A 26,477-nucleotide genomic window follows, 5' to 3' on the forward strand; every position below is an offset into this window, starting at 1 on the left:
ATGATGGCATCGTCAACTCCCAGGTGTGGCTGGTAGGCAAATTGTAGAGGGTCAAGGGATGGTTTCACCTGCGGCACTTCCATCACATGAGAAGTGAGAGCCACTGGTCGATAGTCCTTGAGATCAGATGGTGTCGTCTTCTTTGGGACTGGGACCAAGCAGGACGTTTTCCACAGCACCGGTATCCTCTCCTGGCTCAGACTCAGGTTGAAGAGGTGTTGCAGAATCTCAGACAGCTGGCTGGCACAGGTCTTCAGAACCCTTGGGCTGATGCCATCCGGGCCTGGAGCCTTGCTAATGTTTAGTTTCTCCAGCTGTCTCTTCACCTGGCCAGTTGTTAGAGTCAGGGGGGGATGGAGCAATTCACCTCAGAGGGGGAAGTACACTCCTGTGGTGCGGGGTCCAAAGAGTTCACCGTTGGGGGGGAGGGAGAAAATACAAAGGGAAGCTGGGAGGTGTGAAGGACAGGGGTGTTGTTTGAGAGGCAGATGAAGGCTGTGAACTAAACCGGTTGAAGAACAGGTTTAGCTCATTCGCCCCCTCTACAGGCTGCCCGAATGTTGTCTTTCTCTCCCCTTGAAACCAGTGATTTCCCTCATTCCAGTCCACACATCCCTCACGTTGTTCTGATGGATGTGGCCTCCAGCTTTCTCCTGTATGAGTCATTGCACTCCCTCAGCTTTTCCCTCAGATTGTGCTGTATCCTTTTCAGCTCCTCCCTGTTTCCAGACCTGAAAGCTTGTTTCTTTTTGTTGAGAAGGGCTTTCAGGTCACTGGTTATCCAGGGTTTGTTGTAAGGAAAACAACGTACAGTCCGGGCCGGTAAAGCAGTGTTTTCACAGAATTTAATGTATTCTGTGATGCAGTCAGTCATGCTGTTAATGTCCTCACCATGTGGCTCGCAGAGTACATCCCAGTCTGTGGACTCAAAGCAGTCCTGCAGTGCCTCATTGCTCTTCTGTGTCCACCTCCTAATAGTCCTTGTGGTCACAGGCTGCCTTTGGACCAGGGGATATACTCTGGTGTCAGTAGGACCAGGTTGTGGTATGATCTGCCCAGGGGGGAAGGGCAGTGGTACTGTATGCTTCCTTAACATTAGCATACAGAAGGTCCAGTGTTTTATTTTCTCTAGTTGGACAGTTAACATATTGATGAAAAGTGGGTAGTGTTTTGTCCATTTTCACATGACTAAAGTCCCCAGTAATGGCTACAAAAGCATTTGGATGCTTAGTTTGAAGCTGTGAAACAGTAGAGTGAAGTGCATCACTCGCAGACTCGGCATCAGCTGACGGTGGGATGTAAACAGCTGTAACAATGGCGCACGTGAATTCCCTGGGCAAGTAATATGGGCACATTCCAACATCTAACGGTTCAATGTCCGGGCTGCAGAGACGTTCCTTCACACTAACATGGCCAGGATTACACCATCTCTCACTCATATACAGTGCAATCCCTCCACCTTTCTTCTTACTTTCTTACACTTAATAACGTCCCTGTCAGCCCGAAAAGTCCTGAAGCCGGGTACCTCCACGCTGTGGTCCGGGATGTCCGAGTGAAGCCATGTCTCCGTGAAGCACATAATACTGCACTGGTGGTATTCCCACTGGTGCCGGACAAGCGCGTCAAGTTCGTCCGTCTTATTGCCCAAAGACCTCACATTCCCCATAATCATCGCTGGTACAGAAGGCTTATGTTTTCTCTTCTTAGCTCTCCTCTTAGCTCCAGCTCTGCAACCCCGGCAAAACAGCGCAAAAAGTTCCAAGAGCGAAAGTAGCCATTTCCACTCAATAGAGTAAACTAATACTCAAAAAACACACAGTAAAAACAAATAATAACTAATCAAAAAAATATGATATAATGACACGGACAACGGGAGCTGCTGCAACCGGCGGCCACCTCACACAACGCCGGAAGCGGAAAGGGGAAGACCCTCGACACACTAAGCTGTCTTTGCTTTCTAGTCACAGCTGAACTCTATCAGGTCTGACTGACATCAGAGAACAGTGAATAAACATAAACATAATGATGTTTGTACACTTAAATCTTAATACGTACAGAAATTCCACCACAGGGACGACAAAAGAAATGGTGTGAAATATTTCACAGCAGTCTGTTTAATAGTCCAGTCAGGATCACTTTGTCAAGTGAATTACTTTATTGCAATTATTTATATTTGACGGTATGGCTCTTTCCGGGTTCTCCCTGCCCTTCCACGTGCTTACGTGTCAGCACGATCAGTGTCAGGCAGGAACAGCACACATTCCTGCCCTTGGTGTGAACCCAAACAGAGCAGGCATCAATGGCAACAGCATGACATTGATGAAGTCAGAACAGCATAAAAAGAGGAGCTGCTTTTGAAGCAAATCAGCTGACCGTCAGCTGATGCGGCTTGATTGAGATGAGCTGTTACCGAAACTTTGGCATGATAGTAGGGCGTGACGCCGCGACCTGCCTGAACTAACGCTACACTCCATTTGTGGATATTTTCATTTAAAAACAAAGTGATGGGCTGATTGCTGATAGAAATCAACTTTGCTCTCGCTTAGGTTGCTGATAAAATGAACACAATTTAATGAAGACAACCGCTTTAGTACAAAATTACAACATTGGCCGTGTATCAGTGTATCAGGAATGGGCTGAGCAAAATCCCCCAGAGAGTGATGCGATAATATTTAGAGCTCCCCCTGCTGACTGACTGCGGTACAGGTCATAAACCCTGACTTCTGGAATTAACAGACCGAACTTGGATACAACTATAATATCAAAAGGCATGTCAGATAAAAAAATTCTCTCAAACCCAGAAAGTCTGTCTCAACCTCAATTTTGATCAGTCTAGAAACAGAGGCGGAGCTAAGGCCACTCTCGAGCCGCCTGGCGAACAGCTACAACACCTTAAAGTGTTTTAAAAACTGTTAATAATATAAAAATGGATGAGTTATTGAAAAAGTTAACATGGATGGAAAGTCAAAATGGATGAGCTATTAAAAAAAGTTAACCCATCGTACAGTTTGGATCAATAATCAATCAATCTGTTGATACCAAAACCAAGTGGCAGCCTGGCACCAGCAGGCCTCATTAGCATCCTGGACAACTTTCACATTCTTAACTTCACTGTGGGCCAAAGAAAACTGATGTTAATGTGCCAGACGACAGTTTGCTCTGCTGTGCTCTAAATCCTCACCATGTTTCCTTTCCTTTCTGCTTCAATCCCTCTCTGGCTGGTCTCTTTAAAAAAGCTACAGCTGCTTCCCGGATATTGCGCTGAAAACTGTTCTCTAGCTTCCTTAAACCAACTTGTTTAAATTGGATATCTGTTTGATTAAACGCAAATGCCCCAACGTGTTTCTTCAAGATGATTGAGACAGATGATGACTTTGAGCCCATCGCTGACAGCTACGACTACCTGGTGGACTTTATGGATCTGTCGTATCCCGCCAAGAGGCCTGACAGAGACCACGCCTACGTGGAGGTAAGACATCGAGGAGAACCACACTAAGTACACACATCATCATAAAGCATTGTTTTAACTTCCAGGGCATCAAATCTGATGTCTCATTTGTTTTTTACAGGTTAAAAATAGAATCGGGGTGATGAGATCAGTGGTGCTGCATGGCCGTCTCTGGGACGACCTGTACATCGGCTTCCAGAACCGCATTAGCCGAGACCCGGATGTCTACCACCACAAGTACAAACACTTAATCTCATACACACTAAAGACATGAGCGTTAAGGCAAAAAACCCACACAATATTTAATTTTTTTTCCACTTGTAACTTAATCTATTGAATTTAAATGTGAGCATTCAGAAGAGGGCTGCACGGTGGTGCACCGGTTAGCGCTGTTGCAAGAAGGTTCCTGGTTTGAATCCCTGTTGGACAGGAGCCTTTCTGTGTGGAGTTTTCATGTTCTCCACATGCATGTATGGGTTCTCTCCGGGTACTCTGGCTTCCTCCCACATTTCCAAGACATTCACCTTAGGTTAATTGGCGACTCTAAATTTGGTCAACTGGAAGCCAATGGAACTCAATGTTTACAGTCTTAACATTCAACGACATGATTGCAAAGTTTTGCTTGTGTCGTAATATCAATATCTCGTCTGTTTCCAGGTTCTGGAACCACTTCCAGACAGAACTACCATTTCGCAAGCCAGACTGGGACCAGTTCCTACAGCAGGTTCCAGCAATCGAAGAGCCAGAGACACAGAGTTCCTGTAAACTGTCATGAACATGCTTGTTTCACATATGAAGATCAAGTAACTGATTTTGTTAAGTTCACAACAACTGACAGTACATGACAGCCGATTATTCCAACGTCCTTGATTTTTTACTTTTCCATCAATATTAATTCAATTACTGGTAAACTTTTTCTTGGGTGATAACACTAATGGAGTTTAAAACAGAAAAAAATGGTGCCATCAAGTATTTAGAGCACCATGCTACTTATGACGAATGTGTAACAGCAGAGGTGTAAAGTAACAAATTATATTTACTCGCCTTACTGTAATTGAGTAGTTTTTTGGTGTACTTACTACTTTTAAAGTCGTTTTTAAAATCTGTACTTTTACTTTTACTTAAGGTTTTCTGTTAAGTATTGTAATTAGCTACATTTTAAATCACATCTGTTACTGAGTAAAAAAAATAGGCCTGCTATGAATGATTTTACTTCATCGCACCAGAGCGACAGAGAGAGAGCCTTTTCTTGGCTCGGTGCCACTTCAGCTAGTGCTGCACGGATAAGCCCCTCCTCTAGAGCGGGTCTACCTGCTGAAGGTGTTTATAAACTGAAGTCTTATTGTCTTGAGTCCAAGATGATTCAAATAAGTTGGCTGTGGTTCTTACTCTTGGGCAAAGAAATGGCTGAGAATGCTCTTTCTCACTACAGCCTTCGCGATTACGATCGCCGCTGCAGCTCCGAGCGATAAACAGATTTAGTTCCGGAAAGTTTTTCACAAAAAAAGTCCCTAATTGCCATCTCTGTGATGTGCTTTTATTTTGAAGCAGACGTATGAGGAAGTTGGGTGTTATAAGCTGCTGCAACTTTACACATCTCAGATGTGTGAAAATAAATACTTCAAACCAAACAGACTCAGTTAGAAGCTTCAGTAGCTAAGAGGTAAACAAACAGTGACTAAAACATCTAATATAAGACTTAAGTTTATTGATCCCTGCAAGGGGAAATTTCAGTTTTTACACTCTGTAGTCATGCAACACACACAGGCTGAAATATACACACATGCACAAACAGCATCCTATGGACATGCACTAATGGAGAGATGTCAGAGTGACGGAGCAGCCCACAGCGGGCACTCCTGAGCTGGTGGTGGGGAGGGGGTTTGGTGCCTTGCTCAAGGGCACCTCTGCAGTGCTCAGGAAGTGATCTGGCACCTCTCCAGCTACCAGACCAACTTCCAGATTTGTTCCGCACCGGGATTTGAACCGGCGACCCACCAGTTCCCAACCCAAGTCCCTACAGACTGAGCTACTGCCACCCCAAGATAAGATCATACAGACTAATTTTAAAACAATACATGGATTATCTTTCATCTCAGGTTTAGTTGCAGCTAAGTCAGCCTTTGAGGCTGTCTTTGAGATTAAGAATAACAAAACTAAAAATACTAAAATACTCTTTACACTGTTTATGATTGAGACAAAGACCCCTTTAGTATTTTCTTAAATAGTTTAAACATTTCCCTTCATAAAACAGCTGATTACTTAAACATATAAGCCTTGAATATGTATCCGTCATGATTTATAGTTTGTTTTTGTCAATGGGGTAGAAAAGAAAATGTTTATCTGAAAAGATAAACTTTGCCTTTAATTAAAAAAAAAACTTTGAGATTAAAATCCTCTCGTCCTTTTTTATTGTCTAGAACCTTTTTCAACGCATCTCTTGTGTGTCACAAGAGATGCGTTGTTAAAAAAAAGTAACTAAGTAACTTTTACTTAAAGTACATTTTAAACAAGTTACTTTTTACTTTTACTTGAGTACATTTTTAAACTGGTACTTTTACTTGTACTTTAGTAAAATTTCATTAAAGTAACAGTACTTTTACTTGAGTAGAATATATTAGTACTCTTTACACCTCTGTGTAATAGTATGAAATAAAAACTGGCTTCCTCCAATTTTAGCATTGTAAAAATCACTTTAAAGTTTCTTAAATGATCTGTCTGTTGCAGTGAAAATCTAATCAGGTGTTTTCAAAACTACATGAGCCCCACGTGTGATGCGTTTTAAAGTGAAAATGTGTAAATTTAGAAGTGAAAAGTTGAGTTCACAAGTGATGAGACTCAACCTTTATCAATTCTGCCCTCTAACCCCTTTGGGAATCCCAGTGGCGACTCTAGCGTCTGTTGGGGCCCGAAGCAAAAACTCCCAGGGGGCCCCTCCAACCAGCGTTCATCACCATTACGTCATAAATAATCTGACACCAGTGATGACTTTAATTGACAAATTTAAATCTAACAGGCAAATTGTTACACTTAGCAGGGACACAATGTGAGCGCTGTCATTTGGGACCCCTCTTCGGCCCCGTGTCCTCATAGCGTTTTTTTCAATTGTTTTCAATGAGTAGAGAGCGTTCTCCACAGAAAGCGGCCGTCTGGAGAGAAAGCTCAGCGCCCAGGGTCTTTTCTCCTGAGCGCTCAAGTTGAAAATCGTTCAACTTTTCAGAAAGGCGCTGTTGACCAAATGTAGGATATTCACTTTATATTTGCCGCCTATGGATCGTGTCTTGTACCCACATCCTCTTTGTTCCGTGTCTGATCGGTAAAAAACGATCTCAAATATAATACATGCAGTAAAAAGTAACGGAGCAGTGTCGGTCTTACAGCGGCCATTGTCAACAGACTGTTGTCATAGAGACAGGATGGACGCTTCATGCAAACACTCCCGAGCGCACAGCCAGCGCTCTTCTGCCCTGAAAAAATGCTAGATTGACACGGGGCCTTAGGGAACTTTCCTATGGTCATAGTCCCTGCTATGGTTTAACGTTTGCAAACCCTCGGGCGCCCCATACTGGCCTGGGGCCCTGAGCTGTTACCTGCCTTGCCTTTTGACAAGCAGCACCTCTGGGTAATCCACTGGAGAGGCAGAGTAGTCTTTAAGCTACATCTCAAAAAGTCTGAGTGATTTGATAAAAAGGAATATCCAAATATTTACACAATACACTTTAAAATACTCTTGTCATTTCATGAAGGGGAAAAAGATTTTGACATGTAAATACCTGTCCTAAAGAATATATATATTTTTGGCATTGTATTTAATGTAACAAGAGAATTTTTTAGGGGGACATGGGAGCAGGTTTCCATGTCAGAGAAACTGAAGCTTCAGTGTTTAGCCAGCTCTGCATCAGTCTGTAAACCTTTCTGCATTCTAACCTCTCTCCATTTTTCAAAAGCATCTCCAATATTGATCCTAGTTTGAGCACGTTTCTGAAACGGCCGTGTGGGGGTGCCTTAAAACCGCCTACCTTCTCTGGTCAAAACAAATCCAGAGCATTCAGGAGCAGAATCTAAAGTTAGAAGGAGGACATACTGGCTGCTGCATTGTTGTGAGAGAAGCCAGCACTTCAACATAACATAATTCTTTAATGTCTGATCATATAGTAAGGTCACTTTATCATTTAATTCAGTAGATATCTTACAGATTGGACCTTTCATAATTACAGTTTGCCATTTTAAATTCTGCTCAGTGCACTATATTTCTTTCTTTTTTGCGCCAAAGACTGTGTGATCTGATATTACTACACACTGTACTGCCTATCTTCTTATAATAAATTCTGACTTCAAATTAAATACTTTGGTGTGTGTCTTTAATCAGTGTGTTATTTTTTAAGTTGTATTACTGCAGTGCAGAACTTTTTTCTCCCTTCTTTGCCAATAGACCATATCCTCTTTATCAGTTCAAAAGAATGACATCAAGTCAAAGTGTTCCCCACTTACTATTGTAACATGCTATATCACACCCTCTCTTTTTAGAGTGAGAAATTGTGCATGTTTGACATAAGCTCTAAAAAAACGGGCCTTACATCCTGTTCCTGTTGAGAGTGCCACTTCCTCTTACAGTCTTATATGAAGGTGGACTTTTAAAAAAACAAAACACAGCCTCTGTGTCGTCGCTTGAGGCGATTCATTCTTTGAAGCATGGGGTGCATTTTGGAGGGGTTTCTGTGGGCCTGGATGATCCTGGAGTCTGGGGCCGGTTCAGTTACACTGCCAGAGATAACAGATAGGAAGTTCATCAATGAATGTGTGAAGGAACACAACAGGGCGCGGTCATCTGTCAGTCCGCCTGCAAGTAACATGCTGCATATGGTAGGCGTGATGGATAAATATGTTTCTTTCTTGTGAAGAAGGGCAGAGAAAAATGAGCTCAGACACCTTAATGTCAAATAGGTAAATATGTTCAATTCTTCAGTAAGTGATGTAATGTCATGAACAGCATACTTCAGATATGAGCAGAGGAAAAGTCCTTCTCTCAAGAAGTATTTCTTATGTCAGCCTTCTGATGGTTTAGAAAGGTGTGATAGCAGCCTGAGACTGAAAGGTACAGGGCTTTGAATCCTGAGACTATTTAGTATATAAATGCTAATAATGAGCTTGTCTGTTGAGAAAAGCCAGTCAGCTTATAACTATTAAGAAACTAACTCTCTCTTACTTTTTGTTGCATGTTGTTGGAAACACTTGGCTTATATTTGTCCATGATTTGATATAACCAGTTTATATGTTTCTGTTTCAGTGCAAAAGTCCAGGGCTCCTAGTGACAAAATGTTCCTAAATCACTCCTATAGGCTAAGACTCCTTGCTGGGATTTGATTTTTTAAGCTAAGTTAGGAGCTTTCTGAGAGGATTCTCAGGGCCCTGGTCACAGCAGTGAACATACTTTGATCGTGAAATATTTCAACAGAATCTTTTTCTTGGCGCACACGCTCCAGGATTGCTCGGCAGAATGTGACCTTATTTTTAAATGCATGACACACGAGTCAAATAAAATGACGCATGAGGCAAGTACGAACCCAGTCTCACTTAAGTTTGTGAGTCATGAAATACAAAGAACTGATGGTGCACATGTTCATTTTTTCCCTTTTTCTGTGTCATCACAACTTCAAACTTATGTACCTCAAATTCACTTGAACATTTGGTGCATACCTGCAATTGGAAGGTTTTTGTTGAAGTACAAAGAGCCAGTCTAAACAACAGGAGAACTAAAGTCTAAGTTGTATTATTTTCACAGATAAAGGTTAAATGTGGTACGTAACTTCACTAATGTAACTCAACTTCCTTTGTTTATAGTTCCCCTGTTGTACAGGATTGCAACTGAAACCAGTTTCTCAAGGGGTTAGCAGGAAGTTATGGGGCCTACATGATCAACAAATGGCTTTAAAGGTGCACTATGTAGTTTTGGTAGAGAAATTAGAAAGTTGGAGAAGTGTACAGAATATGTGGTATATGTTCATAACTCTATACACAAACTATCCTCAGAGGAAAATGTGGTCCCTGTAACACTGTTTGAAGATAAAATGCTACGCGAGAAGTTATGGTGTGGGGCCCTCAACATTGAAACCGTAACTCTCCTGGTTGCTTTTTAGCTCCAAACAGTGTTCCAGGGACCCCTTTTTTTTACTTTGAATAAAGTGTGTGTGTTCAGTTCATAAAATATAGCATAGAATTGTTTCACTTCTCCAACGGGGATTTGTCACAGCCATGTACTGTGTACATGTTGGTTAGGTTTTTGTTTGGGTTCTTTTACTGTTGGTGTTTTGTTGATTTTTAGCTCAGTTGTTTCTGCTGTTGGGTAATCTAATGTCTGCTTCTGCATGTGTCAAAGCACTTTGTAAACCCTTGTTTTTAAAAGTGCTATACAAATACAGTTATTATTACAATTAATAGTATATTATTTCAAGAAATGGTCATTTAAAATAAAGTTTCTGCATGTCCTTTTCCCCTCTTTCTTCAGACTTGGGATGACGACTTGGCCATTACAGCCAGATCATGGGCACGACAGTGTGTGTTTGAACACAACCCTGACCGAGCACACCCTTCCTTTGCCTCAGTAGGTGAGAACGTATGGACAGGTTACCCACCATCATCTTTCTATGTGACGGGTGCAACGCAAAGTTGGGTGGATGAAAAACAACATTATGACTACAACAGCCAAGGCTGCACAAATGGCTGTGGCCACTACACCCAGGTGTGAACACTTCTCCCTGAAAATATTTTGACTGTGTTAATGTTTCCTTCTTTTTTGTTTGGTAACGAGCCTGCATTGCTTATTGCAGGTTGTGTGGGCGAGCAGCTACAAGGTTGGATGTGCAGCCCATCTCTGCCCAAATGGTGTTAAAGGAACTGACTTTGGTCCTAGAGAAGGGGTCGTTTTTGTATGCAACTATGCTCCAGCGTAAGTTTTATACATCTTCAAATTTGCTTCAACTCTTTTATTTAGTTTATGAATTGAAAAAAAATGTTGACAGTTTAGGGTTATAACTGGCGAGGCAGGAGGAGCGCCATAAATAGTGGTTTATATTTAAACAAAATGCAGCACTCTTACCTGTCAAAAGGGTTATGGGTAGCTAAGTAAGTTCTGGGCTTTGTCCTGATTTAGGGGCTAAATCCTTCAGAATGCACTTTTGAAGACCGATTACAACACAGAGGCGTGTCGAAGGCTGTCCAATTTCAAAGGCTCCTACAAATGCAGCTGACAAATGTGTCCTTCCTCCCTAGACTAACAAAGGATTCATACGGTGCGTCTTTCATTGGCGCAACATATCCCTAGAGTCATTGCCCGCAAATTCAGATGAGCTGGCAAACTATGAAGTGGCAAAGTGATACGTAGTAATTGGTTTCAACGCGGCCGAAGAGCTACCAATACGGGGCCTTGACACTTCAAGTTATCCCTAAAAATAATAAGTTCATTTAAATGACGTTAGCTATGTTAGCTAGTTCCGTGGCAGCAAATGTGGTTGCTAGGCGGCAGGAGCAGGGCTTAGAAACGAGAGAGTAAGGGAGGGGACAACTGGATTAGCAAACGGGGAATCTTCCTCAGACCAGACCATCTTCATTTCAGTTCGGAAAATTTGGTGGAGAAAGAACAAAAAGCTTTTTTGATTATATTTCACATTCAGAAGAAACATGTTGCAAACAAAGGTATTGTCTAGAACATGAAGAACAGCAGAGAGACATAGAAATTGAGTTGCAGCTAAAATGCACTCTTTATTTTCTGTTTATTTACCGCGATTCATATCATAAAAGGTCCAATCAGTAAGATATCTACTGAATGAAATTATAAAATGACCTTACTATCTGATCAGACATTAAGGAAACATACTATGTTGAAGTGCTGGCTTCTCTAACAACAATGCAGCAGCCAGTATGTCCTCCTTCTAACTTTAGATTCTGGTCCTGAATGCTCTGGATTTCTTCTGACCAGAGAAGGTAGGCGGTTTTAAGACACCCCCACATGGCCGTCTCAGACGCCCGTCGGTTTGCTACGGTTCCGTCAGAGCACTGGTTCAGATAGAAGTGATTGTACCCAACCTAAAAAGCCTCTGCATGTTTCTAATAAGCTCCACGAGCAGAAATGTGCTCAAACTAGGATCAATATATGAGATGCTTTTGAAAAATGGAGAGACAGGGAGAAGGGAGAAAACTCTCCAATGTTTTGAATCTTGACTGCAGTACCCATTTAAAACGCTAGGTATCAGAGTTACATATCGCTCCTTTAAAGCATTACCGAACAATGTAATAGCACATCGTATATTGTTCTAATATCGTGCAGGCCTAGTCTACACAGCCTATGCGGGCTGGTCCTTTATAGTCTGGGCCCTTCAAAGGATGCTACCACTGAAAATGAGACAGAGCAATCATTTCATGTGTGGTTCAAAGTGGCATACAGACCGTACTACAACATGTATTCACTGCAACTGCTTAACAAGATTAAGTAGACTAGAATATGATGCTGGTAGTGTTCAGGTATTTATTTTTCTAATATCAACAAATCCCTTTGAACCCTAATCCAACAATGACTGTGTCTTCTAATATCTATCATTTAACTTGGATTATGGTTCTCTGTACAGGGGTAATGTGATCGGAAGGAAACCATATGAATCTAAAGGAGCAGCCTGCTCTGGATGTGAAGGCGCCTGTGTGAACAATCTCTGCGGTGAGTATTCTGTCCCTTTATTGATGATGGTGCAAAAAGCCCTGTGTTTCCTGATCTTGGATTAAGCTTTACAGACAGACAACTACAACATTTGGCTACTTCTGCCAGTTTTTATTCAGAGCATAGTTTGTATCTTGGCCTTTTGTCACTTGACGACAATTGGTTGAAAACAACCAAGTTGAGGAAGACAAACCAAAGAGCCCTGCCATGATGTTGAAGGTATTGTTACCTACGATTCCCTTCAACGAACAAAGAAACGTCAAATGCAAACACTGTGGAAAAACTGTTTGCAAGAAATGCAAGTTATTTATTTTCTACTGTTTCAGAAAAGTTCATTTCTACTTTAAAACTGAAATGTGTCGTTTTCTTTTCAAGCGATGCTTTGATTTCAGGTTGAAATATTCAATAAATGACCTCAGAATAGTTCATCAGATATGCACTCGTTCATTAAAAAAAACATATCCCAGCTTTAATAGTTGAGTATATCTACAGTAGAGACCTCGTCAGTGAACTATGAGGGCAGAAAACAAGAACGAAATAATCGTTCATTAATCGAAATCGAGGTAAAATGTTCAATTAATTGTGATATTGATTTGAGGTCATATCGCCCAGCCCTACTCCGCACTTAATGATATTGATGATCATGATGGTTTGGTTTGAAATTACGATATTTCGGATGGCTTTGATGCTGATTAGAGCTCTCAAGAACGGGGACCGACCTTGTGCTTTGCCTCTGTGCACTTCCTGTCAGCACCTTTGTCTGATCAGACTTAAAGCTGTTTGTTTGCACTCACTGATGTTGTTTCATCCTTTTTAGATTCCTGCTTACTCTCTGATGTGCATCACTTTGGATAAAAGCGTCTGCTAAATTAATTGTAAAATTGTAGAATCACACTCTTAACATTTATTAAAGAGCTGAGCATCTGAGCTTCCAAAGCTTCAGACTGTACCAATGGAGAACGACACTCAGTCTTCATTCTTCTTTTTTCAGGCAACGGTTGGACCTCTGTGACCAGAGGATCAAACTATGTGGCTATCCTGGTGGTCCGGCCGATTGCCCTCATACTCACCTTCGTTGCAGCGTATGCAGTCCGACACTTTTACCCCGATATCTTCTGCTATGAATAGACCTCCTGAACTTCTGAAGTGACCTGAAGGACAATATTGAGAATTCTCCTATGGGATGTTTGCATTTGATTTTGGATGATTGCAGAAAATAAGATCTGTGGCAAACACACGTTTCTGAAGTGTATGTGTTTTGTTCAGCAGGATAATCTTCACAGATGAACGCCATTTTTATGATGTTTGAAGCGTTAATGCGGCCGACAGAAGTAAAAAGCTAACATTATGCTACAAGCTAACTACACCACGGTCGGATGATTGTGACGTCACTAGCGTTACGCTTCAGAAGATCTCCGATAAACTAATCCACGTAGTTTGATAAATAGTTTACTAACATAATATTCACCTTAACCTAAAGATTAAACCTACAGGAGATCACAGACTAGTGAGAGAGTTCCCGCCCTCTGTGTCCGGCGTGATGGCGTTTAATGTCCCCGACAAACACTGTAGTCACATTTAGCCACGTGTTAGCAACCGCCTTTTTAAAGACGCGTAAAAACTTCAAAATTCACAAGTGGGGGTATTACCTAACGTGGTTTATGTGGTCTAACAAAACACCAACATCTCTGAAGCTTGTGTTAACCACAGACCTTATTTCAGGCGTCTAACCACAAACCCATTCAAAATCCCTGTTGACTTTTAGACGATAGCTATAGTAATGCTAACTTACTTCCAGGTTTTAGGACTCATTCCTGTGGCGCTCTATTGCACTTGAATTTACACAGAATGACCGTGAACTAAAAACGCAGAGTATGTTCTTCTTCTTCTCTCTAGTCCTTGACTAAAACAGCTTTTATACAGAAGGGGAGGAGTCAGCCGTCCCGTCCATGTAAACACGGCTCTGACAACAACACAGCCAGCGGGACTCAAGCTTCTCACTCATTGTAGACAGTCATGACTCAGTTTGGTGGTGATGGTTCAAAATTACATTACAGAGGTTTACATGTATTTAATACTTGCACTAACCAGTTTATGTGAACTATATATATTCTGCAACCCTGTAGTGAGACACAGCCACAAAGCTTTGGTTTGAATTCCCTTTGCTTCCAGATGTATTCAGGTCACTTTGTCCAAAAGATCATTGATTTAGGAATACCAATTGGCAATAACAGCAAACGCAATTATTTGCGAGTTGACTTGTAACAGGTTCAATAGAATAGTGTATTTTTGTTGGTGTGTATATGTATTTGTATCTGTTGCATTATGGATGTATCCCAAAACCAGTTGACTTAAATATATATTTTTGACAACCCTTTGTTCAGCATAATTCTTTCAGAAAAAATACTGTTCTGCTTCCAAAAACACCAAGCTAAATCATGAATCTCAAAGAGGGAGTTAGATTGTTGTTGCAGCTTGGAAACACAGCACACACTGAGCCCCTCCTCCAAGGTATCATCGCCCCCTCTTTTCATAACAAGCTTTAGCCGTCATTTTGCCTCACTGTGATTATATTTTCTCTTCTTTGCAGCTACGTCAGGGTCTGTCATATTCGCTGTTTTGAAAAGCGTCCAAACGCTGAATTGTATCCTCTCTCAAACTCACCTGCGCGATGTAATTGGCTGGAGGAAACACACCAGCTCTCCGCCCAAAAAACATCCTCACAGGAAGGTGAAGACTCTAAAAGTTTGTTTCAATAATTCTCAGATCTCCCCAAAATATGTCTGTGAAGTTTCTTGTTCTAAATCCACTCTGATCCTGTATTTGATCATGCCTATAAACCCCTCTATTTCAGTGTCTGTACCTTTAAATATGTAAATGAGCTGTCTGACCATGCCCCCTCTCATGAAGGTTGAGTGCTCGGGCTTTCTCGCTCCATGTCCTATTGTTTACAGTGAGAAGGCAGACTCAGAGGGCAGAACAAACACCTAGCTGTGGGAGTGTCACCCACCTAGGGGAGGGGTTACTGCCCTTTGTGATGTCATGAAGGGAAAATCTCCAAACAGCCTGTTTGAGCACACATTTTCTGAAAAGTGGAGCAGGGAAAAGATCGAGAGGATGGACTTTTCTCATCATCGGGGGGTTTGTAGACAGATTAGAGACACAGAGTAGAAAAACATGGTGAAGTGGATTTTACAAAATATGGGCCTTTAAAAGAGGTAACAGCTGGTTAACCATGTTTACAATCTGCAAACAGAAATAATGTATAGCATTCTCAGGACAGTACCAGTGAAAAATGGGGTTGTAAAAAACAATGACTTTAACTTTTACTTAAAAGAGACTGGACCCAAAACCTTTCTGACGATTAACAATAACTGACTCTAAATCTGTGTCTAGTGATGCTATCAAGTCCCAATACTGCAACTTGACAAAATAGCTGCTTGGGAAATGTTTTCATGAGGAAGGAAAAAAAAAAAAAAGATCCAAGTTGTTAAAATCTTTTTTATTTTATTTCACATTGTCCGCTAATTCAGTCCTACCTCCTACCAAACACACTGCCGTCTTAAGAAAGGAAGAGGAAAATGTACTTTGAAACGTATAAAAATCCACCGCACAAAGTCTGGATTACAGTTAGCAAAAGAGGAAACTGTATGATGTCAGTCACTGGTGGTGTGTTCATCTTCTTTGACTGGGGATTGGTCTCCAAAACAGATTAATGAAAATGGGCAAGAAGTCCTCTCAACAAAAAGTGTTCAACAAAAGAAGTCCATGATCGATTGTGATCCAAGTCCCATCTGGATGTGTCCTTTCTCAGTCCAACAAATACCATCTCACATGGTACACATTCATCCAGTGGTGTAAGTCTGTTGTTAGCCTTTGTTCTTTTTCTTTTTGTTTGTGGTGACTCTGCTTGTGGGAGGAGCTGTGTTCACTGGTGGAGCTCCAAGTTTCTTTGTTTTGGCTTTTTTCACCTTCTCTTTGAAGGCCTCGATGTCCAGCTTGCCTTCTGTCGGAGCTGTGAAAGGAACAAGCAGAACAAGGGTGTTATACCGTACACAGTTTCGCTCTGTTCTTTGATAATTAATCAGGTTTATTTCCTTGTGTTTTACCTTTGATTGATTTCTTCATTAACGGCTTCTCTTTGGGAGGAATGAAGGCTTTGTTCCGCTCTTCCTGCTTCTTGGTCATAGCCTCTGCTTGTTTTACCTGAGAAAGAGGAATAACAAGTCACACCAGAACTCACCAAGATTCTCCAGTATTAAACTGGGAACACAGCAGAATTATACTTTGTTAGACTTTGTGAGGCTACCAGGAATTACATCATGCTAATTAATATGGGGGTCGAGTAGTTTGGATGCCAATCTTAGAGGCAACTGGACCAGTTGATCAAGATCCTCTAGATCAAGCTTCAAATTCACCATGACCTGCATTATTATTATTATATTATCTGTAATCTAGTATAGCATGTTCACTGCGCCTTAATCTGTATATTATAATCTGAAGAATATATTTATATTTATAGCATCCCATTAATCCACCCATCCATATATACCCAATAATTCACATTTTTTGTCTACATCTGTAAATTCTGTAATTATTTGTACATAGCACTAGGTTCTTGTACTTTCTGTTTATTGCACTTCTGGTGAGATGCCAAACCTCATTTCGTTACTCTATACTTGTATATGTGTAATGACAATAAAGTTGAATCGCATCTCATAACTGAGAACCAACACAGACAAAGCAAAAGGTAAGTGTTTTAAACATTTTTTGGGTGTGGATTTAACCAAAGTGAGCAGATGCTCCAGTTCAGCAGAGATCCACTCAGCCCTCACCTTGATCTCTTCCATCTTCTTCCTCCTTTTCACACTCTCACGCAGGAAGAACTCTCCCGTAGACAGCTCCTGGTCAACCTGCAGATATAATCAGAAGGAGTTTAGAGACATATTAAAGTCTCCAAAAAATGCTAATGAATGGTTCCAAACATGGAGACGGTTTTGTTAAAGAAAACTTTAAAATAACTTTTTACTGTCTTCTTATTTGGCATTGCTAAATTATTAAGCTACATGTTAGCTCTAAAGTAAATAACCTCATGTTAGTATGTTTTTCACAGACAGAGTTAGTCATGTTAGTCATGTGATTTCAAATAAATGTTCTTTGAGGCTGACCTTGCTCTCTGGCTGCGATGGCGGGAACGGCGTGTACTCCTTCTTCACGCTCTTCTTCTTCGGTTCCCTGCGCTTGGCCAGGTTCTTGTGGCGGAACTTGGGCAGGAAACGTTCCCAGCTTTGCACCCGAAGGTCGGGGTCTTTGGAGAGCTCCCGTTTGATCATCAGAGTCTGATGACCGACACGGGGTGGTGGATGGGTTAAAAATAATAAAGGTTTGTTGTTTTTGTGATGTTGAATTGACATGCATGAAGCAGAAAATCCATTTTAATTACAAGTATTGGCTCATGATTCACATTGAACAAGTAGTGAGAGCAAATGTTTTGTTAGTCGAGTTAACAGATAGAGAACAAAACATTTTCTTTTTCAAACAGAAATCCTCTGCCCTAATTCATAGGAACTCGTCCTTCATGTCTGTCAGGTTTTCAAGAAACTGACCTGCCAACAACCTATTATCAGGACTGTAGACTATGACTCATGATTCATAATAAGATTTTATCTAACTTTACGGGCAAGAATAAAGCCAACGTCAGACTGAACACACCAGCATATTTGTTTCATCTCACTCATTCCTTTTTTGTTGTTAAAATGAACATTTTTGCTTGGTTATGTAAGAGCGTCTGCCTTTATATATTCATATAGTCAGTGGCGATTCTAGAGCCTTTTGGGGCCCTAGGCAAAAATCAATTGAAGGGCCCTCCAACCAGAATTCAGCAGGGCAACGAGAATGAGTGCTGTCAGATGGGGTTTCCTACAATCATTGCAAAATTTGCACATTTTTGGCCGCTGCTTTGGGGCCCCCTACTGGCCTGGGGCCCCAAAGCAGTTGCCTGCCCCTTTTCTTCTGAGATTTTAATAAGATTCATAACTTCCAAAAATCGCCCTAGTTACTGCCAAGTGCTAAGGCTAGCTCTTTAACTCCGTAGAATGCCAAATGGAGCAGCGATAAATTCAGCCAGTCTTATAGAGGACTGGAGTAGATGCTGAAGTATGTACAAATTCAAAAATAGACTTTGAATCATGAATCCAGAATTGTTTTGAATCGTAAATAGATTCTCAATCGAATCGTGACCCCAGGAATCAAAATCGAATCCAATTCATGAGACACCCAAAGATTCCCAGCCCTAATAGTTTACACTGAATGTATTCATGCCTGCTGACAACAACACCTTTTGGACATAATTGCCCCAGCTGGAGCAATGTTTCTTGTATTTGCAGTGTTCATTAGCAGCAATACAAAGTGAGGCTGTCTCATAAGTCAAAATATTCAGACGGGAGGGCTGCTCAACAATGGTGTCGATAAAGGTCAAGTTACAAAGAAAATCCTCATTTAAACAGTTTGAGTGTCTGCAGCTCCGCCGTGCCCTCAGCTCCAGGTTGAGCCAGCCTTGGCTTCAAACCCGGAGAGATTAAATCTCAGTCAGGTGATCAAGAACAAGGATGGAAAACATCTTCATTGGGCATGAACGCTATCTGTTTAAACATTTTTCTCAATCACCCACACACACATCTTATCTGTTAGAGTTTTGGACGGGCAGCGATGCGAAGCTTTCTGCTGGCAGTTTGAACATACCTTGATGTTGTAGATTGGATGAATGTTCTTCATTGTGTCCATCACCACTTTTCGTACCTGAGTGACATGAAAAATGTTTGAACAATCTTGAACATAATCTGTTTTCTTTTTTTTTTTTTTTTTTTTTTTTTATGTATTCAGCCCTTTTTTAAGATCTGATGAGAATTTCAAAAGAAAAACGCCAACGTTAACGTTTTCGTCAAAGTGTTGCATCTTTTCTGTGAACCTTCTTATGACTGATATTAATTAACCTGATAACTGTATTTCATGGCAGTAAAACTGTCTCCTTACTAACTTGTTAGCCAGCTGGGTAATCAATGTCCTTTTTAGTCACACAATGAAATGAAACCGCTTCTGTGTTCTTATCTGTCAACTTAAAGAGGACACATTATCCCCTTTCCTTTTCAAACAGTGCCCTGTGGTCTAAATTAAACATCTGTGCTGTTCTTTGGTCAAAATCTAACATGAATCAATCACCAGAGGAGGTTTGTGACCCTGTAGAAACCAGCTCTCTCTGAACATTCCATTTGGTGTGTGTGTCTCTTTAAATGTAATGAGCCCCCCCCCTGAGTTTCCCAGTAGACATCACTCCTCTGTAGCGAGAAAAAAAATGGCGGACCTGCACAAAATTTTTGTTCTAGGCTGGGGGTGGAGTCTATGGGTGGAGATATCAGGGGAGGGGATTTTTTAAAACTAGAATCCCACTGTGACATCACAAGGAGAGCAAATTTGAATGTGAGCATTTTTCTCTGTGTTGTTGTAAGACTTTTGCAGACCACAAACAAAGAACTGGATGGATTTATTTCACATGTTGTAGGTCAGTAGACACTCAGGTTACCCAAATATATGTTGAAAAACACTGTGAAAGTGGATTTTTCAGAATATGTCCTATCTAAAGCAACAAGGAAATAGATGAAAGACACGGCTGTAACACCTGCTGACAAGCCAAACAGAATAGTGTACTGGTTGAAAAGAACCATTATGAATCAGGTTTAAATCAATTATTGGATTAAATTGTCTTGGAATCAAAATACCCGGTTATATGTGAATATGAAATAAAAATAGACAAGAAAAACAGACTTTGAAATATTATTTTCCCCAACAAAGCAAAGAAATAACGATGACAACATATTTGAAATTTTCCTCAGTTGAGTTTTAAAATGAACCTTTTCACAAACAGGATTTCATGTAATTTAGATCATTTTTCGATCATATTTTTGCATGTTTAGTGCAACACTTTTTGGCCTTACGCTCACTTCTTCGTGTTATTGCTGGAACCTGCCTGTATTAATGGCTGCAGCTACTCAGATCATCATTCACTGTTTCGCCTACCATTATATTATACTACCAACAGCACCCCCCGCCCCCCTTGATGGTCAAGTTCATTTAATTTTCTATATAGCGCCAGATCACAACAGAAGTCATAAGGATACATTTCCTATAGAACAGGTCTATACCTCCTCCTTTTATTAAACAAACTAAATAGCCTTATGTTATTTATCTTATTTACAAGACGGCATGTCATTTCTGTCTCTACATGGTTGCGCGTTTGCTCTCTGTGTTGTGCACGGCCGAGTTTCGCCTCGATGCACACACATACACAAAGACACGTTCGCACACACAGGTGAGCACACTCTCACCAGCGGAGGCCTGGGTGTGTGTGGTTGTGTCTGGCGGACGCACACACAATAATAAAAAGTCCATAAGAAGCATCAGAAAATAAAGTAGTCCGCTTAGTTGACTTAGGACTTTTCTGGGCATGTCTCTCTCTCTGCCGTTACTCAGGGGATGCGCTGTTAGCATGCTGCATTCAGGGGTGCTCAGACAATGAGAGACGCATTCAGGTGCGCTCAGAACCCCCCCCCCAGAACTCTAAACCTAGGGGAAACACTGATCATTAGAGTATTTTTAAAGGGCCCATATTCTGCTTTTTCTGGTTTTATATGCTCTTTAGTGTGTTTTCATAGTGTCCTGTGCATGTTTAGGCACATTCAAAGTCTGCGGAAACGCAGCTTCTCCTGTGTCCTCCTGTTAGCTGTAGCATTAGCTGCATGTAACGCTCGGTTCTAGCCCCCCTCGAAAAAAATGTGTCAGTCCGACGTCATTGTCAGTGTGAGATCACTGATCTAAGCCCATTGGCTCATGTTGCACGTCCATTAACTTCTGTAGCACGCCCACGATATGCCATAGCCTGCGGTAACACAGTAGTGCTAAGGTGCTAATGTTTATGCTCCCCTCGGACGGAGCCAGTGGCTGCATTCCCAATATGGTAAGAGAGGCGGGACATTTCCGAGAACCGTGCTAAGTGACTGACCAATTACGGCAGAGCGGATCGGCAGACCAATCAGAGCATACTTGGCCCACGTGGGGCTCTGCAGTGGGGGCTCAACAGAGCGTAGCTGACAGACTCAGAGCGTAGAGGGAGCAAGGAGGAGCAGTACATGAAAACAGACACTTTTTTCGGACTTTAGCTATTGTGAACGTACAAAAGTAGGAACATAGATTAAATATACGAACCCCAAAAAGGGCAGAATATGGGCTCTTTAACACCATCTGAGCTCCACAGAGCTTATTTAAATCTGAGGGGAGATCGTGTTTCACTTCCAGCCCAGGGAGCACAAGAGCACATGCACATCTCACCTCTTTGAGGCCGTTGAAGGGCCCAAGGGCTGATACCGTGTTGCCCTGCACCATCACGTAACAGTTAGTCAACAACTCCAACGCCTGGAGAAAAGAGGGGAAAAATTACAGATTTAACTCGAGGCTTGAATTTAAATTATCTGTTAAAATTTTATTTTGATTTACTATTCAAATATCAAAAACACTTTTAATGTGACAAGTGAGCTTTTTCAGTGCTCACAACACAGATTTCACTTTAAAGGTCACATATCCTCCTCCTCTTCAACCAGTGTAAATAAGTCTCAGAGCTCCCCAAAACATGTCTGTGAAGTTTCTTGTTCTAAATCCACTCTGATCCTGTATTTGATCATGTCTATAAACCCCTCTATTTCAGCCCTGCTCAGAACAGGCTGTTTCTGTGTCTGTACCTTTAAATATGTAAATGAGCTGTGTCTGACCACACCCCCTCTCTGGAAGGTGCTTGGTGTCTCTGGCTTTCTCGCTCCATGTCCTATTGTTTACGGTGAGAAGGCAGACTCAGAGGGCAGAACAAACACCTAGCTGTGGGAGTGTCAACCACCTGGGGGAGGGGCTACTGCCCTTTGTGATGTCATGAAGGGAAAACCTCCAAACAGCCTGTTTGAGCACACATTTTCTGAAAAGTGGAGCAGGCAGAAGACGGAGAGGATGGACTTTTCTCTAACAGGAGCACAGATACTCCACTGTATTCATGTTGTAAAGTGAAGATTCTCAAATGCAAGTTAAGTTTTCATTTCAGCAGTGAGACCCTGACACAAATTAATTCAGACCTAGTTTTTGTTAAAAGAAAATCAAGTGGATGAAATACTCTTTACCCTGTAAAATGACTTGTTCTAGTTGTTGTTGTCCGAAAGGATCAGAGGGTTTCGTTTTGATACTTTCTCTTTCAATACATTTGCTGCTACCCCAAAGCTCCACTGATTGATACTTTTACTCAGCCAGTGTCCGACTCTATAGTTACCTGCTGTAAAGACAAAGCAGGTACTGTGTCCAGTATGACACTGGTTGTTTTGGGAGTGTGTGACCTCTCTGAGGTTTGTGCTTTATTCCAGCAGTTATGAGCTGTTTTTTTTTGTTTTTTTTAAAATTGGCACTCACTTTTAGGGTGGAGCCCTTGGGACCAATAAGCCGCTGCCTTCGCTTCACAAACCGCTCCCTGTTCCTCACCATGGTCCCAATTTTGATGATGTCACACGCCATGTCGTCCTGTAATATCCGCACAGCCTGGAAGTCAAAAAAATAAATACAAAATTAGAAAAAGAGAAAATAAGAACCCAACTAGCTTCATTTCCTGGTCACAAATTCAGCATGTTATATGATGCATGTGCAGGGAGTTTGAATTATCCAGACACTTAAAAAAGCAGCGTCCTGTGTTTGATTAGCACCTGTTCGAATGGTACACTCCTGGCAAGCAGCTTGATGAGATCTCTGGCTCTCACGATTGCGTATGGATCAAAGGTTTTCTTCGTGGTGCCAACGGTGATGCTTCCCTCAATCAGGTCCAGAGAGGCTTTGATGTGCTGGAAAAACAATACATCCATGTTACACATTGTTAACTTCATCGTGTATGAAATCACACATTCAAGTTTGCACTACGGGTCTGCATCTCGACTTGATCAGGCCAGTAAAACGGCTCTGACAACAATAGAGCCAGCGGGACTAGTGCGTCTCACCCCTAGTAGATTGTCGAGACACATTTACTGGATTGTATAAAATATTGCACATTCTGCCTTTAAAGTTATGCAGTATTTCTTGGGCATGCAAACAGTGATGAAATTAAGTTGTCTCCATCAGCTCTCTGTATCGTCTATGCTGTGAACTCACTGCCTCTCCTAATGCCTTCTCCACAAGCGGCCAGCACTCCTTCAGGTAGGCTTCTCTGTATTTGGGGAAGAGGGTGGCAAAGCTGCTCTCCTCCAGCAGACCGCGGGGGTTATCATCTCTGCTGAAGGTGGGCTCTTTCCACCCATCAGGAACAGTCAGGAGTTCAGATTCATCCACTGTAAAAAAAAAAAAACAGACGCACCCAGAACATTTAAAGTTTATTACCCGTTTCTTTGCTCATGCAGCTTCCTATTCAGTGATGTCATTCAACATTTAATTGTACTCAAGAGATTTAAAATGTCATGCAGTCATTACAGAATCAATTAAAAGACAGACAACAAAGCATTAAAAGAATTAAAGACAGATGGATACAAGGCCACTAAAATCAAACCGCAGGGATTTCTAAAGGCCCTGACACACCAAGGAGATTGTTGGCCGTTGATGGTGAGCGATCGTCGCCCTAGACTTTGCAGCGTGTCTAGCTCCTTCCTTTTCAACTTTTTTTGCCAGACATTATTCCTTGATTAGTAGGCTAGTACACGTGGTGATGCTGACCGACAGCAGTGTGAAAATGGTCTTCTGGCGGCTGTAGCTCAGTTGGTAGAGTCATCGCCTTTCAACCGAAAGGTCGAGGGTACGATCCCCAGCTGAGCAATGGATTAGTGTTGTACTTACTATCTGATGTACGTCACTTTGGATAAAAGCGTATGGTAAGTGAATTGTAACATTGTAACATTCGCGTATCATAACAACAGACCAACGCCGCCTGCTGGCATGGAGAGTTATTTCCACTAACGCAGTGGTTCTCAAACTATGGTACCACCGGTGGTACGCAGGCTCCCTGTGGTGGTACGCAAAGAAATCTCCACAATATATATTTTTTTAAAACGTTATTTTTTTTGGTGTACTCTTATCTGTCTTGTATCTAAATTAATCTAGTTTTTGCAACAAACAACTTTAATCTTCTCAATTTATGATCGCGCACAGACATAAACAACAACAGGAGTACACCTCTTGTTTTGAAAAGTTCCACTCGATATTCCGTTATAGTTCAGTATTGAAACAACAGAAAGCAGCTGTAGGCCTACATTAACAGATATTCTGTTATTTATTGGAGTTCAGCACAGAATCGGTGGCAAGCAGCTGTACATTAACATTTTTAAAACGGAGCCAGGAGATGCTTCTGTTGTGATGCATTAACAAGAGTGTACGGACAGTCGCTCACCCTCTATCTCTCTCTCTCTCTTGCTCTGAAGCTGATGTGATTCTGCTCTATTTTGCTGTCTTAACTATGCGCAGGAGTCGAGAAGGACTTTTTTTTAAAGGTTGTTTTGCTATGTTGAACGCAGAGCCTTATAATACAGAGGCTCTGGTTGCACGGAGTTGGTTGCTCTCTCGCTCGCTCTCTCTCTCTAAAAATTAAAGAAGAACAGGTCGGAAATATACTTGGGCCCAGGTATCGTGTTTGTGTGGGAAACACTGGAGACTAAATATTCTCAAACAGGTTGTTGGTATAAAGTTTTCATTTTTATTGTGCTGCACTTTTTTTTTGATTTGGGTAAATGTCATAGTTGTGTGGAGTTTAAGTGCCAGTTCTAGCACTAGCCCTTAGTAGTCCTATAGTGTGGCTGTCAACAGTCAATAATAAATAATATTCTTTTCATGAATATATTTGCCTCCGGCGTAAAATGTGTGTAGAAATAGACCTACAGTGTATTTTAACATCTACCATAATGATGGTACTTGAAGAGCCAAATATTTTTGGAGGTGGTCCGCAGTCTAAAAAGTTTGAGAACCACTGCACTAACGCATGAGCAGAACGTACGTGGTGGTTGGCCGTCGGCTGCAGTCTTTGCGGTGTGTTCAAGTGCAACTTTTTGGCCAAGACAAAAGACAGTCTGCCTTCATCGCCATATAATGGAAATAATTATATTAAAGGAAACGTGCTTATTTAACACCGTTGCAAACACATCGGGGGATTTAAAATCAGGTTTTAAATGGTAAAAGTTCATAACCCTGGAGGAGATGTTGTCAGGAGGATCAGGGAACTTTTTCACTTATAAAATGTACAAGTTTTGTTATACAAGGATTGACACTTCTTTACGTATGACTTTGGTGAAGAAAGCATTACATCTGACTGAAACATGCACAGAGAAAAGTTAAAGAACACCTTTTTTTTCTGTTTAAAAAATACATTTATTTTACACAAAACAGATTTTTTTTGTCTGGGGCGACACATACAGATAATAAACAACTAACAAACATGTGTTGTCTCCATCGCATGAACTCGGTGAACAAACTCACCGAGGAGAAGTCCTGCAACAACACATGAAGGCTCACAGACTAGCTTCAAGCTAATACATGCGTGCCATGTTGCTAACATGTAAACACGCCACTTATCCGCCAATATTTAACTCGGCCTCACAGGTTAGGGGTCGTGTGTTATAAAAAGATAACCATAAACTCGACAGCGTACCTTGACTTTTGGTCTTTTTCGACTTTTTTCCTGTTTGAGCCTCACTCATGCCGTCTCCCGTCGAGGAGGACGCCATCGTTGTACGGTAGCGGAAGTGACGTAGACTCTTCTTCTTCCTTGATTGGCGGCTGCTATCAGTCGGAGCATTATCGCCGCCTACTGGCATGGCATGTTCCGACCATAAACTGTTAATTGTTTTGGTGATAGCTGGCATCCAAGAAATTGCATTACTACGCCAATTTGCTGGATTAAACTAGCCTTTACATTTCTAAACCCTCCTCAACAGACCTGTTCTCAGATACGGTGGCTGGGAAGTGCAAAACAAATTTACAAAGTGTGAAAAACTTTTGCAAAGCTTGAGACAAATTAACATTTTGAAAAACATTTTTTACATTTTATAAAACAAAATTACAAAACACTTTTACCAACGAAAAAACTAATTTACAAGATGTGAAACACTTTTACAAGCGTGGAGACACATTTACAAGTGGCACAACACTTTTACCAGTCCCCAAACAAATTTACAAACGACAGAATCTTGACGGAAAGGGAATGAACCAAATACCAGAAGTTAAAGTTTGTAAAAGTGTTTCACAGGTTGAAATTTTGTTTTGCACTTCCCA

General features: G+C 41.4%; 3 protein-coding genes and 1 long non-coding RNA gene across 4 annotated transcripts in view; 2 read left to right on the forward strand and 2 right to left on the reverse strand.

Moving 5' to 3' along the window:
- Positions 1-7,792, forward strand: part of cmah (cytidine monophospho-N-acetylneuraminic acid hydroxylase) — a 51,526-nt gene extending 43,734 nt beyond the window's left edge. Inside the window, exons 13-16 of the mRNA XM_061029667.1 lie at positions 3,353-3,469; positions 3,570-3,685; positions 4,106-4,417; positions 6,829-7,792. Coding sequence (XP_060885650.1) covers positions 3,353-3,469; positions 3,570-3,685; positions 4,106-4,223 — 351 coding nt within the window. The 3' untranslated portion in view covers positions 4,224-4,417; positions 6,829-7,792. The remainder of the gene's footprint in view (positions 1-3,352; positions 3,470-3,569; positions 3,686-4,105; positions 4,418-6,828) is intronic.
- Positions 7,793-8,066: 274 nt separating this feature from the next.
- glipr1a (GLI pathogenesis-related 1a) lies at positions 8,067-14,527 on the forward strand. Its single transcript, XM_061029680.1, has 5 exons — positions 8,067-8,311; positions 9,954-10,187; positions 10,276-10,394; positions 12,070-12,155; positions 13,147-14,527. The coding sequence occupies exons 1-5, from the start codon at positions 8,141-8,143 to the stop codon at positions 13,281-13,283; spliced, it is 747 nt and encodes a 248-aa protein (XP_060885663.1). The 5' UTR covers positions 8,067-8,140; the 3' UTR covers positions 13,284-14,527.
- Positions 14,528-15,638: 1,111 nt separating this feature from the next.
- On the reverse strand, positions 15,639-26,035 carry krr1 (KRR1 small subunit processome component homolog). The gene is made up of 10 exons (XM_061029672.1): positions 25,855-26,035; positions 23,379-23,554; positions 22,940-23,074; positions 22,653-22,778; positions 21,537-21,620; positions 18,897-18,953; positions 17,324-17,494; positions 16,991-17,068; positions 16,265-16,361; positions 15,639-16,170 (listed from the first exon to the last, which is right to left on the reverse strand). Exons 1-10 carry the CDS (start codon positions 26,018-26,020, stop codon positions 16,025-16,027), a joined length of 1,236 nt encoding a protein of 411 aa, XP_060885655.1. The 5' UTR covers positions 26,021-26,035; the 3' UTR covers positions 15,639-16,024.
- On the reverse strand, positions 17,642-18,890 carry LOC132956316 (uncharacterized). Its single transcript, XR_009666006.1, has 2 exons — positions 17,833-18,890; positions 17,642-17,772 (listed from the first exon to the last, which is right to left on the reverse strand). It is a non-coding gene; the product is annotated as an uncharacterized LOC132956316 (long non-coding RNA).
- Positions 26,036-26,477: the final 442 nt, after the last annotated feature.

This window comes from Labrus mixtus, chromosome 22 (assembly GCF_963584025.1).
Source record: "Labrus mixtus chromosome 22, fLabMix1.1, whole genome shotgun sequence".
Taxonomy (NCBI): domain Eukaryota; kingdom Metazoa; phylum Chordata; class Actinopteri; order Labriformes; family Labridae; genus Labrus; species Labrus mixtus.

Coding starts and splice junctions, on each gene's coding strand:
- glipr1a (XM_061029680.1), top strand. CDS start 8,141: ATGGGGTGCATTTTGGAGGGGTTTCTGTGGGCCTGGATGATCCTGGAG. Junction 8,312..9,953: donor CAAGTAACATGCTGCATATG/GTAGGCGTGATG, acceptor CTCTTTCTTCAG/ACTTGGGATGACGACTTGGC. Junction 10,188..10,275: donor GCTGTGGCCACTACACCCAG/GTGTGAACACTT, acceptor TGCTTATTGCAG/GTTGTGTGGGCGAGCAGCTA.
- krr1 (XM_061029672.1), bottom strand. CDS start 26,020: ATGCCAGTAGGCGGCGATAATGCTCCGACTGATAGCAGCCGCCAATCA. Junction 21,621..22,652: donor CCAAGGGCTCCACCCTAAAA/GTGAGTGCCAAT, acceptor TCTTTTCTCCAG/GCGTTGGAGTTGTTGACTAA. Junction 16,362..16,990: donor AGAAGATGGAAGAGATCAAG/GTGAGGGCTGAG, acceptor CCTCTTTCTCAG/GTAAAACAAGCAGAGGCTAT.